This window comes from Chiloscyllium plagiosum, unplaced genomic scaffold, assembly GCF_037043375.1.
Source record: "Chiloscyllium plagiosum isolate Xiang-an unplaced genomic scaffold, Cpla_swu_hap1 HiC_scaffold_15, whole genome shotgun sequence".
NCBI lineage: Eukaryota > Metazoa > Chordata > Chondrichthyes > Orectolobiformes > Hemiscylliidae > Chiloscyllium > Chiloscyllium plagiosum.
The window spans coordinates 28,905,038-28,930,080 of record NW_028270153.1 but is presented as its reverse complement, the minus strand read 5'-3'; the positions used below and the strand labels follow the sequence as shown (position 1 = coordinate 28,930,080).

The following is a 25,043-nucleotide window of genomic DNA, read 5'->3' as shown; positions in this document are numbered from 1 at the left end:
TTTTGTTTAATTGTGGTTAGTTGTAAAATAATTTCTGTGTGGAAGAAAACGATATGGTATGGGTCAAAAGTATGGTTTATAATGTTATGGCTCTTGTTATGGCTCAAGCTCATAGAAATATAGGCTCAAAAAATGAGTAGATGTTGCTGTTACATAGCACGCTGTATTTTAAAATGGCTCGTTTTATAACAAAGTATGTAACAAGGATGTGCATGACAGTTTGTATAGACAGTTTGAACTCTAATCTGTTTTAGCATCTTTAATTACCGTGGAGTCATGCATGGCTCTTTTAAAGAAAGGATATTGATATGTTTTTAAGAATATTTAGATGTATCATTTAGAATAATATTAAATCACTAGGAGCTGACACTGTATATTCTAAGCAGATGCATATTTCTTAATTGGTGTCACATTATCTTGGTAATGATCTGTGGAGTTAGTTAAGAGAGACAAGCTGCCACAAAATTGCAATCTTACAAATTTGACATTTAAAGAATCAATCAGGAGAAACAGGAAGTAATAACAAAGGAGATTACAACTTTTAAAGAAATGAATACGGAATTTGGCAGATATGACCCAATTCATCCAAGACTGAAAATCACACAACACCAGTTTATAGTCCAATAGGTTTAATTGGAAGCACTAGCTTTCGGAGGGCAGCTCTTTCATCAGCTGGTTGTGGAGGACACAATTATAGGACACAGAATTTATAGCAAAAGTTTACAGTGTGGTGTAACTGAAATTATACATTGAAAAATACCTCGATTGCCTGTTGAGTCTTTCATCTGTTCGAATACCAGGATAGTTTCACTTCTTTCATGTGTAAAATCACAAAACTTTTTTTAAAAAGTTGCATTCTCAGGTTAACTGTAACAATTGGTGTTAGCTAGACAATATGTTGAAGGTGTTAGCCCCCTGTGTCCTCTGTCTATGCCATGATGTTTAGATTGTTATCTCACTTTTTAGGTTAGAATCAGAGTTTTACATAAATTCATGCAGTTTTTGAGCAAAGTACAATGTAACTCTGCAAGTACAAATTCACCCCACAAATGTGTGTGTGTGTGTGTGTATAAGCGTGTGCGTGTGTGTGTCTGTTTATAGTACAATGGTGATCACCTGCAGTGTGACATGAACCCAAGGTCCCGGTTGAGGCCCTCCCTATGGGTACCAAACTTAGCTATCAGCCTCTGCTCGTCCACTTTTCGCTGCTGCCTGTCCCGAAGTCCGCCTTGGAGGACATTCTCTCTCACACACACAACCCCCCAACCCAGACAGACAGACAGACACACACATACACAAAGACCCACATGCACACATATACATATCCGTTTGTGGGGTGAATTTGTATTTGCAGAGTTACATTGTACTTTGCTCAAAAACTGCATGAATTCGTGTAAAACTCTGTTATCTCACTTTTTAGATTAGAATCAATTTAAACATTATGACACAGACAGAGAACACAGGGGGCTAACACCTTCAACATATTGTCTTGCCTCCACCAATTGTTACAGTTAACCTGAGAATGCAACTTTAAAACAAACGTTTTGTGATTTACACATGAAAGAAGTGAAACTACCATGGTATTCGAACAGATGAAAGACTCAACAGACAATCAAGGTATTTTTCAATGTATAATTTCAGTTACATCACACTGTAAACTTTTGCTATAAATTCTGTACCTTACAACTGTGTCCTCCACAACCACCTGATGAAGGAGCGTCGCTCCGAAAGCTAGTGCTTCCAATTAAACCTGTTAGACTATAATCTGGTGTTGTATGATTTTTAACTTTGTATACCCCAGTCCAACACTGGCATCTCCAAATCATCCAAGATTGCACTATTAATGCACAATAAGCCAGTTAGAGGCTAGAATGTCTCTGATCATGACACACGGTTATGAAATGGTGATTACTAGTGGTTTGATGCACAAGGGAAGATAGATGGAGAACTTTAGTTAACAGAAGGGAACAAGAGAGCCTAGTTAATCAGATCGATTGAAAACTACTGCTTTTATTAAACACAATTTCTCTTATAATTGCTTTGATAAACTTAAATTCTGTAAAACGCATGAAAACATATCTGTCTTGTAGGACATGGGTCTTGTAGGTAATCAGAAATGGCAAATTTTAAACCTGCTCTCTCAACTCAATCTATAATTGTAACTGATCTAGGTGTTGCAATTAAAGTTAAGTGCTATTGAAAAAAGTCACATTTTGTGAAAGCTTTCTCATTTTACTCATCACGACAATTGACAAGAAACGTCAAAGTAAAAAGGGAAAAAGATTCTGCTGTATGTCAGGAGATTGGTTGGCAAAGGGACTCTGGTGGGGGAATTCCTTTGGAGAATTTACTCCTAAATGACTACTTATAATTAAAGTGAAGCCCTAAATCTTACAAGGGTATAATATTAAAATTAGAACTAAGACAAAAGAAACATGTTTTCACAGAGATTGATTTAAAAATCTCTCACCCTTGCCCCCAAAAGGCATTCAATGTTTTGTCAGTTGAAAATTTCAATATGACGAAAGATTTTCGTATGTGAGGATATAAATGAATTTTGAGCAAAGATGGGTAAAGTAGAGTTGAGGTACAGATCAGGCAGGCAAAAGTGAGGACTGCAGATGCTGTAAATCAGAGTCTAGATTAGAGTGGTGCTGGAAAAGCACAGCAGGTCAGGCAGCATCCGAGGAGCAGGAAGGGCTTTTGCCCGAAACATCGATTTCCCTGTACCTCGGATGTGCCTGACCTGCTGTGTTTTTCCAGCACCACTCTAATCTAGACTCGAGGTGCAGATCATCCATGCTTGAGCGGGTGAACGGCCTACTCCTCTTATTGCAAATTTGTATCTAAGAAACAACTCAGCATATTAATATTTAACCTATACATTGATTGAGCTTCAAAACTTAACAAACTGGAAAGGTAGTAAACGTGTGCCTATTTAATGCTAAATGTTACTTGAATTACAATTAAATTTTTTGCTCGGCTACAATATTTCATCAAAGTATAGATAAGCCAAATTTTACCGTTGCAAATTAGTTCCTTTAGCCTCTAATTCATCTGATGTTTCCTTTTCATTGTTTCTGTGTTGCAGCATCTGAAAAATATAAAGAATGTGGCTGGTAAACAAGTCAACTGGAATTTGCAGGATCTAGTGAATCTCGTTTAATTTCCTCACAATTATACTGATTGTCACTATAAGTCATCCTGGGTTAACATCTGAGAAAATGCATCACAACCCTGGGCTAGCTTGACAATAGCAGCTGTCTTTGTACCAGCATCACAAGGATTCAGGAGGCCTTTCATCTTCGAACTGATACAGATGCAACAATTAGCTATAGCATAGGTAAGGAGTGGGAGTGGGGTTCTATTATAAGCAAACAGTATGCCATTTACAAAGTGCACGGAGAGAATTTTCCATTGTTGCTTATATTTTGTTACATGCAATGGTGATGCCATGATATGGACCAAAACATAGTTCTTGTGATCTGCTCACATCCCTCGACCCCCGACCATCTCCAATACTGGATGAAGTGGGGGCGTTGATGGAAGTAGAGGGCATAGTTCTGCTTTGATGATCTTTTTTAATCATTCACAGGGTAAGAGCATCACTAATTAGGCCAGCATTTATTGCTGATCTCTAATTGCAGTTTAAGAGTCAATCACTTAGCTGTGGGTCTGGAGTGACACGTAGGCCAGACCAGAAAAGGATAGCAGATTCATTCCCGAAATGACACGAGAGAATCAGATGGATTTTTCTCCTGATAATTGATTTCTGGTCATAAACCAGATTTTTATTGAATTCAATTCATCTGCTGTGGTGGGATTTGAACCCAGGGGATGTCTTTTCTCGACTATAACTTATGAGCTAATTACAAAACTGACTTCTCAGAATTCTCAAAATTAAAAATAGGTTCTTAGATGCAAGAAAAAGGTCTTTTTTATTGCAAGAACAAATTCTCTAAAAAGATATTATGCCCTGCAGAAACCCAATAGTGATGTTCTCTACTGTATACGTCAGCCTTAAATTTAAAAATGCTATTCACTAAATTAACAAGCTGCATTCAAGTAAGGTGAAATCACAGCTTTAATCAATTTTCACAGAATTTCTCTACATTCTGCAGTATGAGGGGAGATTTCCCTTCTTGTTCCATTCTCAGCTACAGAGGCAGAAAAGGGAAGGAACCCATTACGAAAGGTCTCTGCTCCCAATACATGGAACTGGAATTCCTTTTGCTTTTATACAGAAGCACAAGGTAGTAATTGTGTACAACATAAGCATACAACATGCATGATCATGGTAGGAGGTACTTATTACCTCAGACAGACATCTGGCTGCTGCGAGCAACAAGGAGAAGATCCCAGAGGAAATGAGGCATTAGGGTACATCAAAGACTCTGATCACTTGACTGCTAAGTGTTTCTAATCTTGCTTTAATTGCAATCTGGTAGGGATCAGGGCCTTTTAACTTCTACCTTTCATTGCAGCTAGAAAAAAAGATTACAATTCCCAAGAATATAGTTGTATTCTTTCTTCCAACCTAACTCCATGACATTATACGACTTGTATGTATTTGCACAGCTACCTGGGAGGGGCAGTGGGAAGTGCCTCAGGAGGTTGATAATTAGCAGGGAGCCAGTGGCACCTACGTCATACTTTCAGACAGATCTCTGGACAACACTCAAATGGTCACAAATGCTATCAAAGTGATAACAAACAAGTTTGATTTGCAATGTTTAAGTTAAATCCTATGTGATTATTATATGGTGGGCAAATGCTCTCAGTTTCAGGATTTCCCCTTTATGTTGTATTTCAGGCATGTGAAATCTAACCTATTTTTCATAACTAAGTCCTTGTGGAAGGGTAAATGTATCACCAGATTGCAAGTGCTCACTGAGACTCCTGAGATTTTGATGGTCTTGGATATCTTCAAAGTGTATACTGTGAAAGCATTGTAACTGATTGAGATACATCTGTTACTGTGGTGGCTGACTGGGCCTTCCCTGCATGCTACTTCCTTCCAATAATATCTGGAATGGCTGATTGCCTAATGAGGAAAGATTGGACTTGTATCCACCATTCCAGGTATTAGTCTGGTAAACCTTCTCTGAACTGCCTCCAACATATTCATATTCATGTCTTTCCTTGATTAAGGTGACCAAAACTGTTTATAGTACTCCAGATCTGGTTCTATATAATTGAAGCATTGCATTGAGAACTGTGCACAGTACTGGTCAGCTTATTTCTGGAAGAATGTGACTGACTCACTGACTGTCCATTCCTGGAAGCGTCTGGCACAGCAGGTATGAGAGGAAGGCGGAATACAAGGACAGACCAATCAGCCACCATTGCAACAGATGTATTTCAATCGATCAGTCACATGCTTTCACAGTTTAGATGAGTAAGAGGCAATTTGAATAAGACATAAAATCCTGACAGGTTTTGATGGATTTTGACAGGGGAGATGTGGAGGCAATATGTTTTCTTATGGGAGAATCTAGGGTTAGGCATCACCCATTATATCAGTGATTAAGTAATTCTTTTTCTTGCAGAGGGTCACAAGTCTCTGGAACTCTTTTTCTGAAAAAGGTGGTGGGGCATAGATAGAGGTAGACAGATTCTTGCGAAGTAAAGAGTTGAAAAGTTTTTGGTATAGGCAGAAATGTGGATTTGACATTATATCAGATCAATCATGATCGTATTAAATGGTGGTGCAGGCTTGAGGGCTGTATGACTTAATCCTGTTCCTCAATTGGATGTTCAGATGATTGCAAGTTTGTCCCTTTTGCAACCGCAGACTTTGCAGTTCCTCACAGTAAGCCCAAATAACGTAAGTTTCATCAAATTTTTGCCAATTTGGCCAAACCTTCACAGTGCTATGTCAGCTACTTACACACCTCCTCATTGCAGTTAACTACTAGGATTGTTGCCAATTAAAACTCTGTCTAGTGTGGTGTAACTCAATTTAACATCCTCGACCAACCCTTTATTTTTTGCACATAGAAGTTAGTATGGAGAATCAATACGGGTGTTTAATGATTCTAAAAGAGTGTGCAGAATGAAGAAAACATTCATGGGTATAATTTCTAAACTTAGTGTTCTTCAAGCAGAGAATGGTGGTGTTATTTGAATGTAAATACATTCCACATGACCTTCTATTAATTACCTCTAAAACACAGAAAACTGCATCCCACATTGATCTCCCTGGTGACTCCTTATACATGTTCCTTTTCTATGAAGTTTCATGAAGGGAGCACTCATTTGTAAGTTATTGTCTACTATAATAAAAACTGTTTTAGTGAATTAGAAATTGATTTGCTCTATATTTTCTTAAAAAAATAACTAAATCAAAAAAAAAATTGCCAGATTCAAAAACTATATTATGGTATTGGTCCATCACAGCGGTGTCATAAAAGTTAAATTAATAATCTCCTGCATGAGATGAAGGTAAGATCATTAGCACAAACACACGCATTTTAGATCAAATGCTACATAGAACACAATGGAAATTAATTCTGTGAACACAACTGACCACTGTTGAACAGCCAGCATGATAATATCACATGAATCTTCCATCTACTTCACATCAAGGGACAATTCTCAATGCTTCGCATTCTTGAAAGTTTATCCCTCACAGGAGAGTGAAGGAGTAGGGACAGCTCCATGATACACCATACACGGTGAAAGAAGAAATGTGCTTGGGGTATTGAAGGGCCTTTTATTCAATCATTTTTCAACACTTTCTCTGAGAAGTGTTGATAATGTTGAATACAGTTCACTTGTGGCACGATAATAAAATGGAGGGAAAGCATTACTGTTTATTTATACAAAAACTGGCCTTGGAGGAGATCAACACAAGAGGCATTACTCCCAACAGAAGAAAAAGGTTCAACTTTCAGCTAAAAAAAAACTTAATTCAGTAGGTGATGTTATGGGAAAGAGTCACTCTCATAAGTAACTGGTGCTGGATTATGATGACAAAGGTTTCACAAACTATGGGCATGACATTCTGGGACACAGGTTTGCTTCCACAGCAGCTAGCAGCAAAGAAAATGCATGGTTCCCCCAAGAGATGAAACTTATGATTTATGAATGCGTTTTTAACAAAACTTTTTTTTCCCCTCCCCTTTACTATCATCTTATGACTTGCACTGACAGGAATAGAAACTGATCATCTGTCAAACCACTCAAAAAATAAAAGCAATCAAAACAAAACCTTCATTTTTTGGATGTTAGTGAGACATAAATATTAGAAAACAAATGCAGCATTCCATATAACACTATTACCCATATTAAATAAAGTGGGCTTCTTTACAAAGTGACCCTAAAAAAATGCTGAATATAATTGCAATGCTCATTTACCTCCACATAGTATTAATTGGACAAATGCTACAGCTTTCGGATTGGCAACTGCAAACCTCCGAGCAGCAAGACCCCGCTGCAGTTTTAGAGCTCATCAAATGGGCATCCAATGTGCACATAAAGACATAAATGAGGCATACCGCCATCACCTATATACTCCGTAAAGCAAGAGATTCACTGAGGACAGGTTGTCACCTTATAGAGTGTAACCAACTTGTCCATGATCTTCTTTGTAAAACAGGAATGCATATTTTGTTTATGTTTTACCAAAACATCCCTGCTTTGAAGACAGAGGTTGTTTTTCTAGGTTAAATATCCTATCCCTGCTGTCTGAATCCTATCTCAAACAGTATCTCAGACAGCAGCATTATACTAGGAGAGGGGTCTGTCAGGAAAATGGGCATTTGTGGTGTAGGACTTTCTGGTCCATTGTTCAACTTCCCTCAAACAAACATTCACCTTTTGAAGAGGAGGCAAGTGCTCTTTCTCAGCACACTTGTTAAAAGAAAGCCTTACTTTTTATTTTTAAGAGGAGACCATAACATTTGCACCTGTGGGACTACAGGCTTAAAATTATTTAATTCACATCAAAGTGGTTGTTTAGCATGTACCTGATTGATTTTATGCTGCATTTCCTTCAGACGCTGCTCGCTGTGGCTCCGCTCATTATTAAATCTGTCCAGTAACTCTAACTTCTCTTGACTCCAGTTCTTTTCACTGATTTGAAGTTGCTGTGTTAGATCCATAACTGCACTGTACGACTCTGCGAGGAGTTGTTGATGTTCTTCTCTCTCCCATTTCAAAGCAGATTTCATATCACCAGGAGTTTTCTCAGATGTCATTTTGCCAGCCCTACCTTCCAGCTGTTGTGGGAAATGAATATTATTCATGGGATGCAGTCATAACTGGCATTTACTGCCCATCATTCAATGGTACAACTAGTGATCTGTAAGTCTATTTAAGAGTCAACCATGTTGCTGTGGTCTGGTTGCACACAGGACAGACCATATAAAGCTGACAGATTTCCTTCCCTAAAAAAACCATGACTGACAGTAACTTTTAAGCTCCAGATTTAATGATTCAAACTTTTTTCCATAACATTAATAAAGATCTCGTGATTACTATTACAGTAACATAACCATAATGCTACAACTGTTGATACTTTTATAGCCTGATTTTGAACCTTTGTAATAAAATTGGAAGTAAACAGGTACGTTTATGTATTTTGGTTAAAAACCATTTATCTAGATCTCAAGCTCCAGCATTTACTTTCCTGTATTTCACTTACAGAAAATGCATATTATTTAAGGTTTGGATTTCTGAAATGACTTCAACTGATTTTCTTTTTAACAAAACATAGGTTAAGTACTGTGCTTATAACAATATGCTTCAAACTGTCTACTTCAAAATTCATCTAGAATCTCCACAAGTCTGTTATGCATTTTCTGGAAAGTTACTCTGATTACATGCTTCTAATAGAAAAACAAAAAATAGCAGAAATAGTAACAATAATACAGCTGCAATCCTTCTTGTTATGCTGCTCAAAAGTCTAGGAAATGCAATTATTGAGCTATGTCTCTAGATCATTAACTGGATGATGTTAGGATACAGATTAACTGTGGGTCACCCTCTCCGTGTCCCAGATACAATGACTAGATCAGGGAACTGGACGCTTGGATGAAGGAATAGTGTGGATTAGAGGATTCCACTTCATGGGACATTGGGTCAGGAAAGGATCTGTCCCATTGTGACAGAATCTGCCTGGACTGGGCTTTGATGAGGCTCCTAGTGCAATGGATGAATGGAGAGGACACAAACAGTAAATGGGGAAAGGGTACAGGTGAAAAAGGTAGCATAAGTATTGGTTAAAAACTTGTAAAAGGAGACAGAATACAGTAACAATCTCAGATTCTGTTTTAGGCAGAACAGATAAAGGGAACATTACAAGATATGTGAAAATCAAATTGAGAGAAAGAAGGTCCTTGTGGATAAATCATTAGAGTAGATGCAGCCCAAAGAGAGTTTAAATGAACACATTGAACACAGTGTAGGTGTAAATTCAGCCAGGTGGACATGATAAAATAATAATTACTAAGATACAGTTACAAATGGTCAGAACAAAGAACTAAATATATCCGGTTAAGGGTCTACAAGAATTCTAGGGAAAATAATAGAATGCAAGGAGTAACTAAGAATGTTTTTTGTTAATAATAAGAGAGGGTATAATAAGATATAAGCAGGCAGTGGAGACTTTCCTGGTAGAATGCGAATGAGGAATGGATTTATGACTATCGTGGGAATTGCCTGTAGTCTGTCTGGCAGCAGCTTCAAAGTGGTTGATGCCAGAGATTAAGCAAGCCTGAATGGGATTTTAGTCCTCATCTAGATTGGGATAAGCAAATTAGCACATCAAAATGGCAATGAAATTACCAGCTCACGTCCAGGGTTCTTTTCTGGCACCTACCTGATGTGGAAAACGACCCAGGTATGCTTTAATCTGATAAAGGAAGTAAATTCAGTTTGCCCCATTTCTACTCTGTCAGCCTCATCTGGCAGCAAAGTGATGGACAGTGTTGCCAACAATACTTATTAAGCAGCTCTTATTCAACATCAACCAGTTTATGGCTAAAACAAAGAATTGCAGATGCTGGAAATCTGACAGAAAACCGAAAATGCTGGACAAATAGAATGTGTGTGCAGTATGTGTGTTCACATTTCAGGGTTCGGTGACACTTCTTTAGAACGGTCACTGGACCCAAAATGTTAACTCTGTTTTATCTCTACAGATGCTGTCAGATCTGATGAGTTTCTCCAGCAATTTCTATTTTTTCTATCAGCTTCTGGTTATTTAGTTTGCTCAGTTATGCTCACCAGGTCGATATAGTTTCCATGCCAGTATTTCAGAGGTAAGAACATGACAGATGCCGTAACTATAATCTTGCACAATTCTCTTGATTCAGCATCTATTCCTTTAGATTGAAAAAACTGTATTGAAGTAGTAGTTAGGAAATGTTTGTAGATATCGGTTACATGGACCTCCATTAGGCATTTGATAAAGTATCTCATAAGAGACTTTAAAGAGTAAGCTGACAGAATTGAAAACAAAATATTGATTTTGGTTAAGAAATCAAATGAGCAGCAGGAGACAAAGATAATAGGTGGGTACTCCTTTTTGGCAGAATGTGACTGGTGGTATCTTGTGCTGATTTGTATTGAGGACTCAATTATGCAGTATCTTTATTAATAGCTTAGATGATGGAATAGAAAGTCACATATTCATATCTGCTGTTAGTACAGTAATATGGGGGGAGCATAATATTTTATGAAATGTTCATAGGATAAGTGAATATGCAAAACAGTGACAAATTTATTTCAATGTAAGAAATACAGGGCCATTTATTTTAAAACAAAATTGAAAAAGTCGATTTGTATTGGCTGAGAAACTAAACACAGTGGAGAGTCTCAAAGAAATTTAGGGCTACAGTTAATCAAAGCATTAAAATGGCATGAACAGCTGCTGAAAATAAATAAAATGGTTAATAGAAGACTGGCTTTATATTAGGAGGATTAGAATAGGTACGGTGATGAAAGATCCCGGCTACCACACCTTAGAAAGGATATAATGGCCTTGCTGGAAATGTAGCACCAATTTACAGAATGATAGCTAGACTCCACGGGTTAAACTAAGAAGAGAGTTTACTCCCTGTAACATGGAAGGTTAAATTATTATTTGATTGAAATTTTAAAGATAGTAAAGGAAATAGATAAATTCTACCAAAGCACCCTACTCTTCCACTGGTTATAGAGTCTAGGACGTGGATGCTGAAAGGCTGCCTCCCCTTTTGGGAGAGATAAGAACTAAGGGACAGAGTTTAAAAATAAAGGAATTCCCAAATCAGGTAGCGATGAGGAGGACATTATGCTATTCTATGTTTCAGTGTCTTTGGAACTCTCTTCCCCAAACAGTCTTTGAATATTTTTACATCAGAGATAGATACATTTCTTGATCAACAAGAGAGTCAATAGTAAATGGGAAAGTGGAGTTGAGGTCACAATCACATCAGCCATGATTTTGTTGAAGGGTAAATGGCCTACTCCCACACCTAATGCCTATGTCTGTATTCTTTCATGAATGAAATTTAGAAACTGTTGTACATATGAAAAATGGTAATTATTTGGAACTATTCTGTAAACAGCAATTAATGCTCAATTACTAATTTGAACTGAGATTATTTGTGTTCCTTTACCTGAAGGTATTAAAGATTACAAGGTAAAGGTGGGTTTGAGAGTTAGGTCGCAGACCAGCCATGATTTGATTGAATTATGGAACAGCTTAACTTATTAGCCTATTCTTCCTGTGTTCCAAATGACAATACCACAAAAAAGCAAATTACTATTTTAAAATGGGACTATGAGCAAGAGGCACTTCTTCATTGATAGCTACCATCCATAATAAAACTTTGAATATAGGATAGATCATTTTTCAGTGGTTAATTACGGTCTACCCTTCAGACTGAAATTCTGAGTTCAATACATTAGTCATAAGAGACCGAATCACAAATGCATTTAGAACCACTAATAAGGATTTAGTCATGCCTTGGCAACTTGATCCGATATCATATGTACTACTCTGACTCGAGCTTCCTGTTACAATTACATTTCTTGAATAACTGGGGATGCTTAAGTTCTTGACTCTTAACTACCAAATACCAGAAGAGCTAGAACCATGACATATTACCTACCATTCATCACAATGGATACATGTGTTACTTTCTGTTGAAACTGTTTGGGAGAAAGGGCAGCTGAAACACTGACAATGCCACAAGAATCCTGAGAACAGGAAAAAATAGTCAACTTCTATCAAAATGGAGATGAGAGGTTATGTTTATTAACATCTTGCAAAATTTACATTTTTTTCATATAAACATCACATGATTATACAAGGATTAATTGAAGTAAAATTAGACTGTACAATATTACTGCAAACTCAATTAGCTAGAATTTAAATAGCTAAAATGTGGTTGTTAAGATATAATCTTGCATCTCCATTCTGATAGGAAATATCTTTCCTTTGCCCAGAATCATTGTGGTGGTAACAGCCTCTTTACATCTCCCACTAGAACTACACAATTACTGATATCATAAGTGTTCACTCCAATATGAAATAAAAACATGCCATTTTGTACTCACAACGATATAGTCAAACATCAGTTGGTTGGCATGGTAACTGAATCTGAGAAACTCTACAGTATTCTATTTTCTGAGATTTTGTTTCCATCTTTAGGCACTATTAAATCACACTGCAGAAAATGGGGTCAGAATCTTCTATTGAAATAATGGTGTGGCTAATGATATTCAGCACCATCTATGCACAGAAGTTACGGGAATCTCAGGAGGATGAATGTTCACTTATCATAGAAATATAAGCAATGCTTTTGAACTGTGCCCTTCCACAGTTTCACACTGATTTCCAGTGTGAAAAGAACATTTTGCTATCTGCTTCACTATTCAAAAGGACTGTTACAAACTGATGTATGTATGTGGTAGATGTGAACTAATCTTGTAGTCGTAAGTTAAGGCTTGTCCATTTGAAATCCAGCACCCTTTTAATCTTGTGATAAGTGATAATTACTGTCAAACCACCTCATAGGAACAACACTTTCCTATTACAAGCGTGGAATCTCATTTTCTCAACTTTTAATTGTCATTACCAGATATTTTTAAAAAACATGTTTTTTTTTTAAAAAGTCCTGTTGTCTCTTTCTTCAGTTCTCTCTCTATCCAACTGTACTTTTCCTCACTTTATTTCTCTGTCTGACTTTGGATTCACTCACTCTAATTTACAACTCCTTCTCAGTTATTTTGCTGTGAAATTTCACAATCCTTCAGTGCGCTAGATACATATGTGCTTGCCATGTTCACGCAGGTCCCAGATATATCCTGTTTCAGACTCACTATGAAAATGTCTTCTTTTACTTTCATCAGCTTTCCATGTAAAGAAGTTCAATATACAAACATGCAAGGCCATTATGAATAAAGCCAGATGTGTTGCTTGAGCAAATTATGGTCAAATTTGGAATACATTTTCTGAACTGGCTCTCTCAGCATGCAGTGCTGCTGGATATTGAAAGGAGAGGTGGTAAGGTGCTTTTTAAATGCAACTTTTACTCCCATTTCTGGAAAATACTAACTGAAAATTCCCAAATATTAATGAATTTTCATAAAGATGAACAATATCGGTGTCTTGGGGATTATTTTCTCACAGTAAGGTTCATGAGACAGTACATAGCATACAAATTTCCTTCTGAATCACAGCATTGAAATTCCCAGGGCATTACATGCAGCTGTGTCCCTAGGTCAGTCCAGGGAAACTGTGGTATGTTGAGCTAAACAGCTGTAAGTTACAGTTACATCAGCCAACATCTGCATGTCATGGTGTAAAGTAATGCAGACATTACCAAGCAAATAAAGGAGGGAGGTGGTTTTTATTTGTTTTACAAACAATAGTGTCAAAGAATTTAGTGATCCTCTTGAAGTTTAACATTTGGACAGATATGTGAGTGTTTTGTAATTTTAGATTTGAACTCTCATCCTGAATATTAGCTCATTATTGTATTAAGTGTTGCAATCCACAAGTGGCAACATGCCTGTAATATTAAACTACATGACTTAAGTTATTCTAATGTTCTACGGCAACTTGACACCACTGAATTACTGCATACTTGGCTGCCACAAAAAACTGTGATGCTCTGAGAGAGATGGGGCCAGATTTTTCTCTCAAATTCAAGTTTAATGCTGCTCAACATTATTTATCCTTATGAGGTGCAGCAACCTTGAGGGTCAGATGTGTGGTTAAACATGATAATTCACATTTACCGTCTGAATTACATTGAATGGTGTGAAGTTGCATTTCTAAGTTTGAATATGAAGTATGCCTCAATAAAGTGGTGTTTAAAAGAAAAATATTAATTTTTATTTTATATTTCTCTTCTGTCTCTTGTTTTCATTTCAACACTCTTCATTCAATCTTTCCCACTTTTCATTTCTCATGGTGTTTGATTTGACATTGAATTCATTTACTCCAATTCACATTTCTTCTCAGTTCTTGCTCTGTTTATTTCACAATCATTTGATTTGATTGCTCAAGGAGATAAACAGATGCTGCTCTGTTTACTCAGGTCCCTGTACTCCTTGCTGTACCATCATTTACTTGCACTTGCAGCAACTTTTCAGCTCAGACTTAAAACTCTAACATTCAGCACATTGGTTGGAATTTAACAATGGAGAAGAGCAGGGGTTCAATTTTCTTTTATAGCTTTCAAAAGTAGGGTTCTATGTTATAGATTGGAAGAGCTGCTAGCCAATTTAAATCACTGTAGAAATCATCATGGTAGAGCCTGACAAGATATTTCTAATATATTATAGTATTACCTTCAATTAAAAAAAGCATCGTCATGCAATGCGTACACAATGCCACTCAATGTTAGGGGCAACATACCTTTGCAGGACTGATGCCTATGATAAATCACCATACTAAAAACACACCTAATCTGCAGCTACCAAAATATTTTACAGTTGCCTTTCAGATGTTTTCGGCTGGTATGTCTCAGTGTACATGAACCTTGGGAGGTGTGCTTTGATTGGGATTTCATAACCCACGCCAGCACTCATGAATGATGGTGCATGTGTTTGGCGACAGGGATATTGGTGTTGGCAATTTTTGTGTATTCCTCAAAGGGGGAATCCCGATCCTGAAAGAAGCACATGGGTATTGCAACAAGATATTGCTGACCTGTGAACAGGTCATTAGAAAGTGGGATGGGTTTGGGTTGAAAAGACGGAGAAAATTTGTTTGTTCAATAAAAATAAATAAATACAGCATTTTGTCACCTGATTCACACCTCCGTGGGGAAATGGAAACCTGGCCTCATGAAAAAGACATGAAGCCACTATGAACTTCAGTAAGGCGTTCAACAAGATTCCCCATGGGAGACTGGTTAGCAAGGTTAGATCTCACGGAACACAGGGAGAACTAGCTATTTGGATACAGTACTGGCTCAAAGGTGGTGGTGGAGGGTTGTTTTTCAGACTGGAGGCCTGTGACCAGTGGAGTGCCACAAGGATCGGTGCTGGGTCCTCTACTTTTTGTCATTTACATAAGTGATTTGGATGTGAGTATAAGAGGTATAGTTAGTAAGTTTGCAGATGATACCAAAATTGGAGGTGTAGTGGACAGCAAAGAGGGTTACCTCAGATTACACCAGGATTTTGACCAGATGGGCCAATGGGCTGAGAAGTGGCAGATGGAGTTTAATTCAGAAAAATGCGAGGTGCTGCATTTTGGAAAAGCAAATCTTAACAGGACTTATACACTTAATGGTAAGGTCCTAGGGAGTGTTGTTGAACAAAGAGATCATGGAGTGCAGGTTCATAGTTCCTTGAAAGTAGAGCCGCTGGTAGATAGGATAGTGAAGGCGGCATTTGGTATGCTTTCCTTTATTGATCAGAGTATGGAGTACAGGAGTTGAGGTCATGTTGTGGCTGTACAGGACATTGGTTAGGCCACTGTTAGAATATTGTATGCAATTCTGGTCTCCTTCCTATCAGAAAAATGTTTTTAGATTAGATTAGATTACATTACAGTGTGGAAACAGGCCCTTCGGCCCAACAAGTCCACACCGACCCGCCGAAGCGCAACCCACCCATACATTTACCCCTTACCTAACACTATGGGCAATTTAGCATGGCCAATTCACCTGACCTGCACATCTTTGGACTGTGGGAGGAAACCGGAGCACCCGGAGGAAACCCACGGAGACACGGGGAGAACGTGCAAACTCCACACAGTTAGTCGCCTGAGGCAGGAATTGAACCCGGGTCTCCGGCGCTGTGAAGCAGCAGTGCTAACCACTGTGCCACTGTGCCGCCCCCTTTCATGTTGTGAAACTTGAAAGGGTTCAGAAAAGATTTACAAGGATGTTGTCAGGGTTGGAGGATTTGAGCTATACGGAGAGGCTTAACAGGCTGTGGCTGTTTTCCCTGGTGTGTCGGAGGCTGAGGGGTGACCTTACAGAAGTTTACAAAATTATGAAGGGCAAGGATAGGGTAAATAGGCAAAGTCTTTTCCCTGGGGTCGGGGAGTCCAGAACTAGAGGGCATAGATTTAGGGTGAGGGGGGAAAGATACAAAAGCGAGCTAAGGGGCAACGTTTTCACACAGAGAGTGGTATGTGTATGGAATGAGCTGCCAGGTGAAGTGGTGGAGGCTGATACAATTGCAACATTTAAGAGGTATTTGGATGGGTATATGAATAGGAAGGGTTTGGAGGGATATGGGCCGGGTGTTGGCAGGTGGGACTAGTTTGGATTGGGATATCTGGCTGGTATGGACGGGTTGAACCGAAGGGTCTGTTTCCATGTTGTATTCTTTATGCCGTTAAGAAGGACTTATTCTGTGCTGGTTCCCTTAAGGGGGGATGTTGTCAATCCGGTGCTGAGGTGTCTGCTCAATGGAAAGCAGAGTAAATAGCTTAAGATTTTTAAAAATTGGATAAAGGAAACATGAGTAGGTGGAGTCAGACTCACACAGACCTAGAGTTTTGCTTTAGTTGTTGAAGTTGGAATTTTTGGATTGGAAGCTGATGGATATAGCTCTCTTTCTGCAGTGGCAAAAAAACCCGGGAGTTTTCTCTCTGTTCTTAGATTCATTTTTTTGGTTTTTCATTTCTCCAGGACTAGAGGAGATAACAAGTAAGGGAATTCTGGTTTGCTGGGTTTGCCTTTGCGACAAGCGTATTTACGGACTGCCTCTATGTTGGAACAGTTAATGAGTAGTAGTTAAATAATACTTTTTTTAAAATCAAGTATTTTAATAGAGTTAAAATTATTTCAATTCTTCTTTTTGGTTTGTATTTTCAACTGTAGCGTAAGAAATAAAGTGTAATTTGCTTAAAGTCTAGTAGTTTGACCAATTAAATCACATCTGGAACACAGCACCTTATACTTGCCTTTAAGAAAGTTAAAAATTCAGGGTCTCAGTTATCTCCTCGATATATTTTTTTGGTTTAGTCTAGTCCATAATACCACTCTGCTATATGTGACAAAGTCAAGATTAACAGAAGAATTGTGAAGTCATACTGATCAGGAAAAGGTGGACAGACTGGATCTCTTTTCACTAGTAAAGCAAAGTCTGAGGAGTGACCTAACAAACATCTATAAAATCATGAAGGACTTTGATAGAATAGGCTCTGTCCAACCTTGCCTCACAAAACAATTTGTCTCAGGATATTTGGTCAATTTCGCCAATGCATCTTGTGAATAGTACAAGATGCACTTCAGAAATTCAAAAGATCCTTGATTATTAATATCCAGAAAGACAATGACAGCAGATACATGGGACCATCACTAGCCCAAGTTCCCCACTAAACCACTCACCAACCTGACTAGGAAATACATCACTGTTCTTTTAGTGATATTGAGTCAAAATCCTGGCACTCCCTTGGCATTGTTAGTCTCCTTACAGCACCTAGTCTGTAGCAGTCCAAGAAGGCAGCTCACCATCACCTTCTCTAGGGAAACTAGGAACAGGCAATAAATGCTAGGCCAGACAGCAATGCCCATGTCTTAGGAGTGAATAGAAAGAAATCTTCCCATTTCAGTTATTAGTTTATAAAACCTTCTCTGAACAGCCTCCCAAAGCTTTTACATATGAGGTACGATGACCAATACAGAACACAGTACTCTTGATGCAGTGTCCTATATAACTGAAGCATAACCTCCATATTTTTGTACTCAACACACCTCACAATTAATAACACCATTCTACTAGCTTTCTTAGTTACTTCTATATTAGCACAGTAACCTTTAATGATTTGTGCATGATGACACCAAGGTCACACTGTACCTTAAGAGTTCTGCAAAATCTGCCTCCTAAATCTACTCTGTGAAGCTTACTAAGAATTTTTTATGTTTCAATAAAGTCTCCTCTCATTCTTCTAAACTCCAATGAATACAAGCCCATCTATCTCTCCTCATAAGGCAATCACTCTATACCTAGAATCAACCTAGTGACTCTTTTCTGGACTGGCTCCAACGCCAATCTACATTTCGTTAGATAAAGGGTCTAAAACTGTTCACAGTATCTTAATTTTTTAAAAAAATCCATTCATCTATGGGATGTGGGTGTCACTGGCTAGGCCATCCCTAAATTGTCCAGAGGGCAATTAAGAGTCAACCACATTACTGGGTCATCTAGGCCACACCAGGTAAGGATGGCAGCTTCCTTCTCTGTAGGACATCAGTGAACCAGATGGGGTTTTCCTGACAATCAACAATGGATTAATGGTCATCATTAGATTCTTAATCCTGGATCTTTTATTAAATTCCAATTCACCATCTGCCACAGCAGGATCAAACCTGTGTCCCCCGAACTTTTCCTGGATCTGTAAATTAACAGTCTGAAGATAGTATCACTAGTCTGTTGCCTATGTAACTTGATGAATCAGATTTCATGCACATGTGCATAATTTCAAAATATGCCAATGATTCAATAGTGAAAACATTGTGAAATGTCAGGAGTGTAATGCATAACTTCAAAATTGTATATATAGGACGGCACAATGTGTGGACAAGTGGCAAGTAAACTTTAATACAAAAAGAGTGAAGTGGTTAATTTTGGTACAAAGAACAGAGATACCAACTCAGGTGGTTATAGAAGCAGAGAAACTTAGATGGTAAGTACACAAGTCATTGAAGATAGCAGGACGGGTTAAAAGAAATGCGTACAAAGTATACACATCCTGCACTCGATCAATAGGTGCAGTGTACAAAGAGATTATGTTGAACTTGTGTAAGACAATAGGATATCCTCAGCTGGAGTACTGTGTCCAGTTCCAGGAGTCTTGCTCTAGGAAGAATATGAAGCAATTAGAGAGGCTGTATAAAAGTTCATGTGAATGGTTCCAGGGCTGAGGAACCTCAGTTGTGACATTAGATTGGAGAAGTCAGAACAGTTTCCTTGAAGAAAAGACTGACAATGCATTTTGTAAATGTGTTCAAAATCATGAGGGGTCTAAACAGCAAGGTTTCTTCACATTTTTCCAGGGGATGTTGGCGTCACTGGCAAAGCCAGTATTTATTGTCCATCCCTAATTGGCCTTCAGTTGACTGGCTTGAAGGCAGGTTCAGAGGTCAAATAAGATTGAATACAGTGCTGTTGATCTGGAGTCATACATGTGGCAGACGAGGCCTAATTGGTCAAATGTCCTTTCCTAAAGGGGTTTTGTGCTTTAACAATTGACAATGGTTTCATGGTTTTCAGATTCATTCACTAAATTCAAACTTCATAGTTTGCTGTGGTGGAATCTGAACCAATATTCCCACAGCAATAGTCCAGGTCTCTGGATTACTAGTCCAGTGACACCACCAACACTATGTCACTATCTTTCTCATGAGTGATCTGAAAGAAACAAATCTCACTCATGAAAGAACTAAGAACAAGAGGGCACAGATTTAAAGTAATTGGTAAAAGAAGCAAAAAGATTCTTCACAAAGCAGGTAGTTAAAGTCTGAATCACTCTGTCAGACTGTATGATGCAGGCAGGTTCCAGTGAATTTTCAAAACAGAATTAGACTGTTATCTTAAAATGAAGAGTGTGCAGGGTTGCAGGGAGAAGATTGAAGTATAGCACTAAATGAACCTTAACACAATGCTACAAATGTACCTTAATGCCCTTTGATATTAAGGAGCACAAACTAGCCTGGGACTATTGACAATATGCTAAGGATAACTGTGAATTATTGCTGACACTGAATAACTGCCTCAAATTCTGCTTACTTGTGCAATACGACTTTTGAGCTCCACTTTTTCTATCTCCCAGGCTGACTTGGCGTTTGCAAACTCGTGTTGAAGATCATTTGTTCGCCTTCTTTCCTCCTTTAGTTCTGTGCAAAGGTCCTTTAAAATCATTTTAATGTCTCCCACAACTCTACTATATTCATTTGACTGCAAAATATAAACCAAGCATACAATATCATTGTTAAAAAGGAACATGAAAATCCTATCACCCTAACAAAATTGACAATTAATTCTGAGCTTGACAAATACCAAGAGATTGATGAAACAGAAACATCAGTAATATTATCTCACTTTAGTTTAACAATTGTTATTATAAATTGGCCTTCTTTTCAAAAAAAAACAGACCTATGCCAAGTTACAACAACACCACAATAACAACAAACAACATACACTTAAGAATGGATTTTTGAAAGAACCATATTTAAATAATTTCTTCTTCCAGAGAATATTTGGCAAATTTCCACATCAAGTTTACCTTACCTCCCTAGAAATTCATTAGAAGATAGGCACAGGATAAAGAAGGATTCAGTTATACAGAAAATTGAATCATCCACAAACTCCATCAACAAACACATCGACCTGGACCCAATATACCAACCACTACAGCGGACAGCTGAAACTGACAACCGGAAGCGGCAGGGACAGACCACTATAAACACCGGAGGAAACATCAAAGAAGCGCTTCGCAGGAGGCTCCCAAGCACTGATGATGTCGCCTAGCCAGGGGACGAAATGTTTGCAACAAAAACTTCCAGCTTGGCGAACAGAACCACAACAGAAAATTGTTGCTGTAAATTTATTCAGGCAGAAATTGAATTTAACACAGTAACGCAAAAGGCTAGCCATGGAATCAAACTGAAAAATACAATACCAAAATGGCCAAGAAATACTTGCAAAAGGTACAACAGCAGATGGGGCAAACAGACTGACTCTCACAGGAATCAATGGCCAGACTTCTGCTGTTGCTAATCCATGCAAGTCATTTGAATTCTAAAGTTAAATGCAAATTTGTAAAATTTGGTGACATTGTCAAAAGAAAATGATGTAGCAGCAAAAAGGCATGCAAAACAATTTAAACCACTTAGGTAAATGGTAATCAAATGGTAACCCACCAAAGATGTCCACTGCACAGATGTCACTAAGATGGTACAATGATCTAGCATTCTGCAGCTTAAACAGGTTAAAGTTCCAGTGTGTCTTTACACACACACACACTTTTTAAGAATATAAAAATCTTGCAAATGAGTCTTTCACCATAATGATAAATTATACTTGAAAAGAGTATAAAAATTGTGATGGTAACACTGAATAATTACTTAATTCAGAAATCTCTCGAGTAAAGTCTTTAATTGAGATAAATCTTGTACTTTAATAGACAGCTGTTTTAGCAACTTATTTCAGACAGTATGAAACAGATATGAATATCCAGAAGCAATGCAGTAATTGGCTATTTAAACAATGGCATACCTGCTTTGCACATGATGTAGGAGGAGATTTCTCCACTGGAACAGTCAAAGCCTCCTCAAGGATATTGTGAGATTGGTCATCTGTTTTCACAGTCTTATTGTCCACTTGGCGAGGGGTCAGCTCCTCCTCTTCAATCAGCAAATATAAATCTTTCACACTGTTAACCTGCCAAATGCATTGAAGCACAAGAAATGTTTCTTTAAATTTCATTCATGGTCACAGGGTGCACACAATGGTGCAGTGTGCACAACAACAACTGTGAATTTTTAGTTTTGGTACACAAATGCTCAATTCTAAAAATTATTACAACCCACTGATATAAACAGATATCAACTCTTGGTATATAACACTACTAACTACAACTCTAATCTCCTTATTAATTCCTCTTCACACATGCACACACACAAAACAAAAGGGAAAACAGATTATTGGTGGAAGTAGAAAACAACTGGAAAGGCAATGCAATGGTGTTCGCTTCCGAGTTTTGATATTGAGATGACTGTACTTCAACTAGCCAAGTTCTCAGTGTTTCAAACCTCCTCAGCATCTTCTATGTTTCAATAAGATTGCCTCTTACTTGCTGAAACTTTCCAAGACCATGTGCCTAATAAGACCATGAGTCTTATACATTGTTCCTGCAATCTACTCTGAAGTTCTAATGTATATGCATTTTACATACATATACTAATCAGATGAATTTATTTCCATTAACACGTGCTCATTGCAGCTATTTTATACATTTAACTCTGCACTACTGTAATGGTTTGAGTCCTCAAATAGACAATAGTGGGCCAGACTAACAGATCTGTTAAAAATGTTGAATACTGCACCTCTAGTAAATCATCACCGTCATTATCCATCTTCTTGCCACATTTCCAGTGTTTCAGGAACCATTTCAGTTTCATGTAGAGAAGGAAGAGGTTTTGTTTGAATTGATCTGCCTCCTTCACAAACAGGTTTTTCTCTTGACTCCAGAATTTCTGCTCAAGTCTGGTTTGCAAATTCAGGCTCTGCAGCTCAAAATCTCTTCGCACAAGAGCCTTTTGTTGTTCCTCTTTAAGCTATGGAGAGCAATTAAAGAGTCAATGAAAAATATAAAAGACTTAATTTAGATGAGCACTGAACCAGGCCATGTGTGTCATCTATCAGAAATTCATGAGTATGTGTCATGCTTCATTGTGCACTCACCTTACCATACAAAACAGCTGTTCAAACTGATATACGTTGTTATTCTTGTCAAACTTGCTTAAGTACCTCAGCAAAGAAAATTAATAACCGTTTTCAGTTCCTCTGATCATTGGATACAGTGGTGAATTTGTTAGTACTGAGTTGTGAATGTGATCTCAATGCTTACATGTAAATAGGAAGACAGCAAGACAGGCCAAAGGTGATTCAATTTCCCTAGCTTCTCCCTGAAGGCGCAGTACAAAATCTGCAAATTGTGCAAGTGCATAAATATGTTTTTTTTTCCCAATGATTTTCTCCCTACTCATTATTCAAATAAAGGGTGTCTGCAGGCCTATGATGCCTCAATCAAATGCCCATTGTTTGACAGTTTCAACTAGAAATGCTCAGAATTTAGGGAGAATCCCTGGAAGACCAGTCTTCAACAATAGCCCCAATCCAAACTTGCTTTATCCAAGTTAACATTGTTAGTGCTTTTCTAATAGATCATTGAGCAGAGAGCAAATATTGAACTTTTCCAGTTTCATAGCACTCCAACCAATGCAAAACTGTCATTCTCTAATGCATGCAGTCAAATCACAGAATCTCAGAATCATACAGTATAAACGAAGCCTTTCGGCCCATTGAGTCTGTACCATCAAAAATACAACACTACCCACCCTAGTCTCATTTTCTTGCACTAGCTCAGAGTCCTGAATGTTGTGACCCTTTAGGTGCTCATTCAAGTACTTTTCAAAAAGGCTGAGAAGTGTCCGGCCTCAATGACCCTCTCATGCAATGCATTCCATACCGCCACCATCCTCTGGAAAAGGTTTTTCCTTTAATCTCCTTAAAACCCTTCATATTAAAATTACACCTCCTTGTTATGGAACCTTCGACCTAAGGGATCAATTGCTTTCTATTCACCCTGTCTATGCCCCTCAAAGTCTTATAAACCTCAATCAGGTCACCTCACAACTTTCTTGCTCCAACAAAAACAACCTGAACTTATCCAGTCTCTCTTCACAGCTGAACTGCTCCATCCCAGGCAACATCATGATGAATCTCCTTTGCACCCTCTCCAATGCAATCACATCCTTCTGATAGTGCAGTGACCAGAAGTCCACACTGTACTCCAGCTGTGGCCAAACTGAAGTTCTGTACAGTGTCAACACGACCACCCATATGCCTTCTCAACTACCCTATTAACCTGTCCTGCCAACTTCAGGAAACTATGGCAAAGCACCCCAAGATCACACTGTCCCTCTGAGCTTCCAAGTGCCTTGCCAGTCATCGAGTACTCCTTTGTCATGTTCGTTCTTCCAAAGTGCATCACCATATTCATCAGATTTAAATTCCATCTGCCACTGATCTGTCCATCTGACTCATCCATTCATACTCTCCTGTAACCCAACATCTTTCTCCTCACTGTCAACCACTTGGCCAATTCCTGTGTCATCTGCAAACTTACATATCATCCACCACTACATTCTCATTTACATCATTTATGAATATGACCAACAATAAGGCACCCAACACTGGTCCCGGTGGTATGCCAATGCACACCAGACTCCAGTTACACAAACAAACAGTCTTCTACCACCACCCTCTGTCTCCTGTCATTCACCCTTACCTTAGTCACTTGGTCACCTCAAAAAGATTTGTTAGGCATGACTTCCCTCGAATAAAGCTATGTTGAATATTCCTGATCAATTAACTTTCTCCTTCACTATTTTCTCCAATAGTTTCCCTACCATTGATGTTAGATTTACTGGTCTATAGTTCCCGATTGATCTCTACCACCTTCTTCCAAAGTGGAACCACACGAACTGTCCTCTAGTCCTCTGGCACTTCCATTATAACTTGAGATGACATAAAAATTTGGTTCAGGGCCCCTGTAATTTCCTCCCTCCTCTCCCACAGCAACCTGAGACACTACTCATCTGGACCTGGGAGTTTGTCAACTCTTAAATCTACCGGAACCTCAAATATCTCCTCACTTCTTATATCAATTTGCTCAAGGACCTCCAGTCCATCTTCTCAAATTCTGTATCTGCATCATCCTTCTCCCAAGTAAATACTGATGTGAAGTACTCATTTAACACTCTAACAATGTCCTCTGGTTTCATGCACAAATGGCCTCCTCGGTCCACAACTGGCCCTACTCTTTCCCTTGATATACTTGTACAATATCTTTA

At 38.3% G+C, this 25,043-nt stretch overlaps 1 protein-coding gene across 3 annotated transcripts in view; it reads right to left on the bottom strand.

The window, feature by feature from the left end:
* The window catches only part of mtcl2 (microtubule crosslinking factor 2), a 112,746-nt gene that overhangs the window by 15,572 nt on the left and 72,131 nt on the right, over positions 1–25,043 (bottom strand). For all 3 annotated transcript variants that reach the window (XM_043710552.2, XM_043710553.2, XM_043710554.2), the window contains 5 exons: positions 22,512–22,742; positions 21,682–21,846; positions 20,194–20,361; positions 7,971–8,222; positions 3,024–3,094 (listed from right to left, as the gene is read on the bottom strand). In XM_043710552.2, the coding sequence (XP_043566487.1) occupies positions 3,024–3,094; positions 7,971–8,222; positions 20,194–20,361; positions 21,682–21,846; positions 22,512–22,742 (887 nt within the window). The remainder of the gene's footprint in view (positions 1–3,023; positions 3,095–7,970; positions 8,223–20,193; positions 20,362–21,681; positions 21,847–22,511; positions 22,743–25,043) is intronic.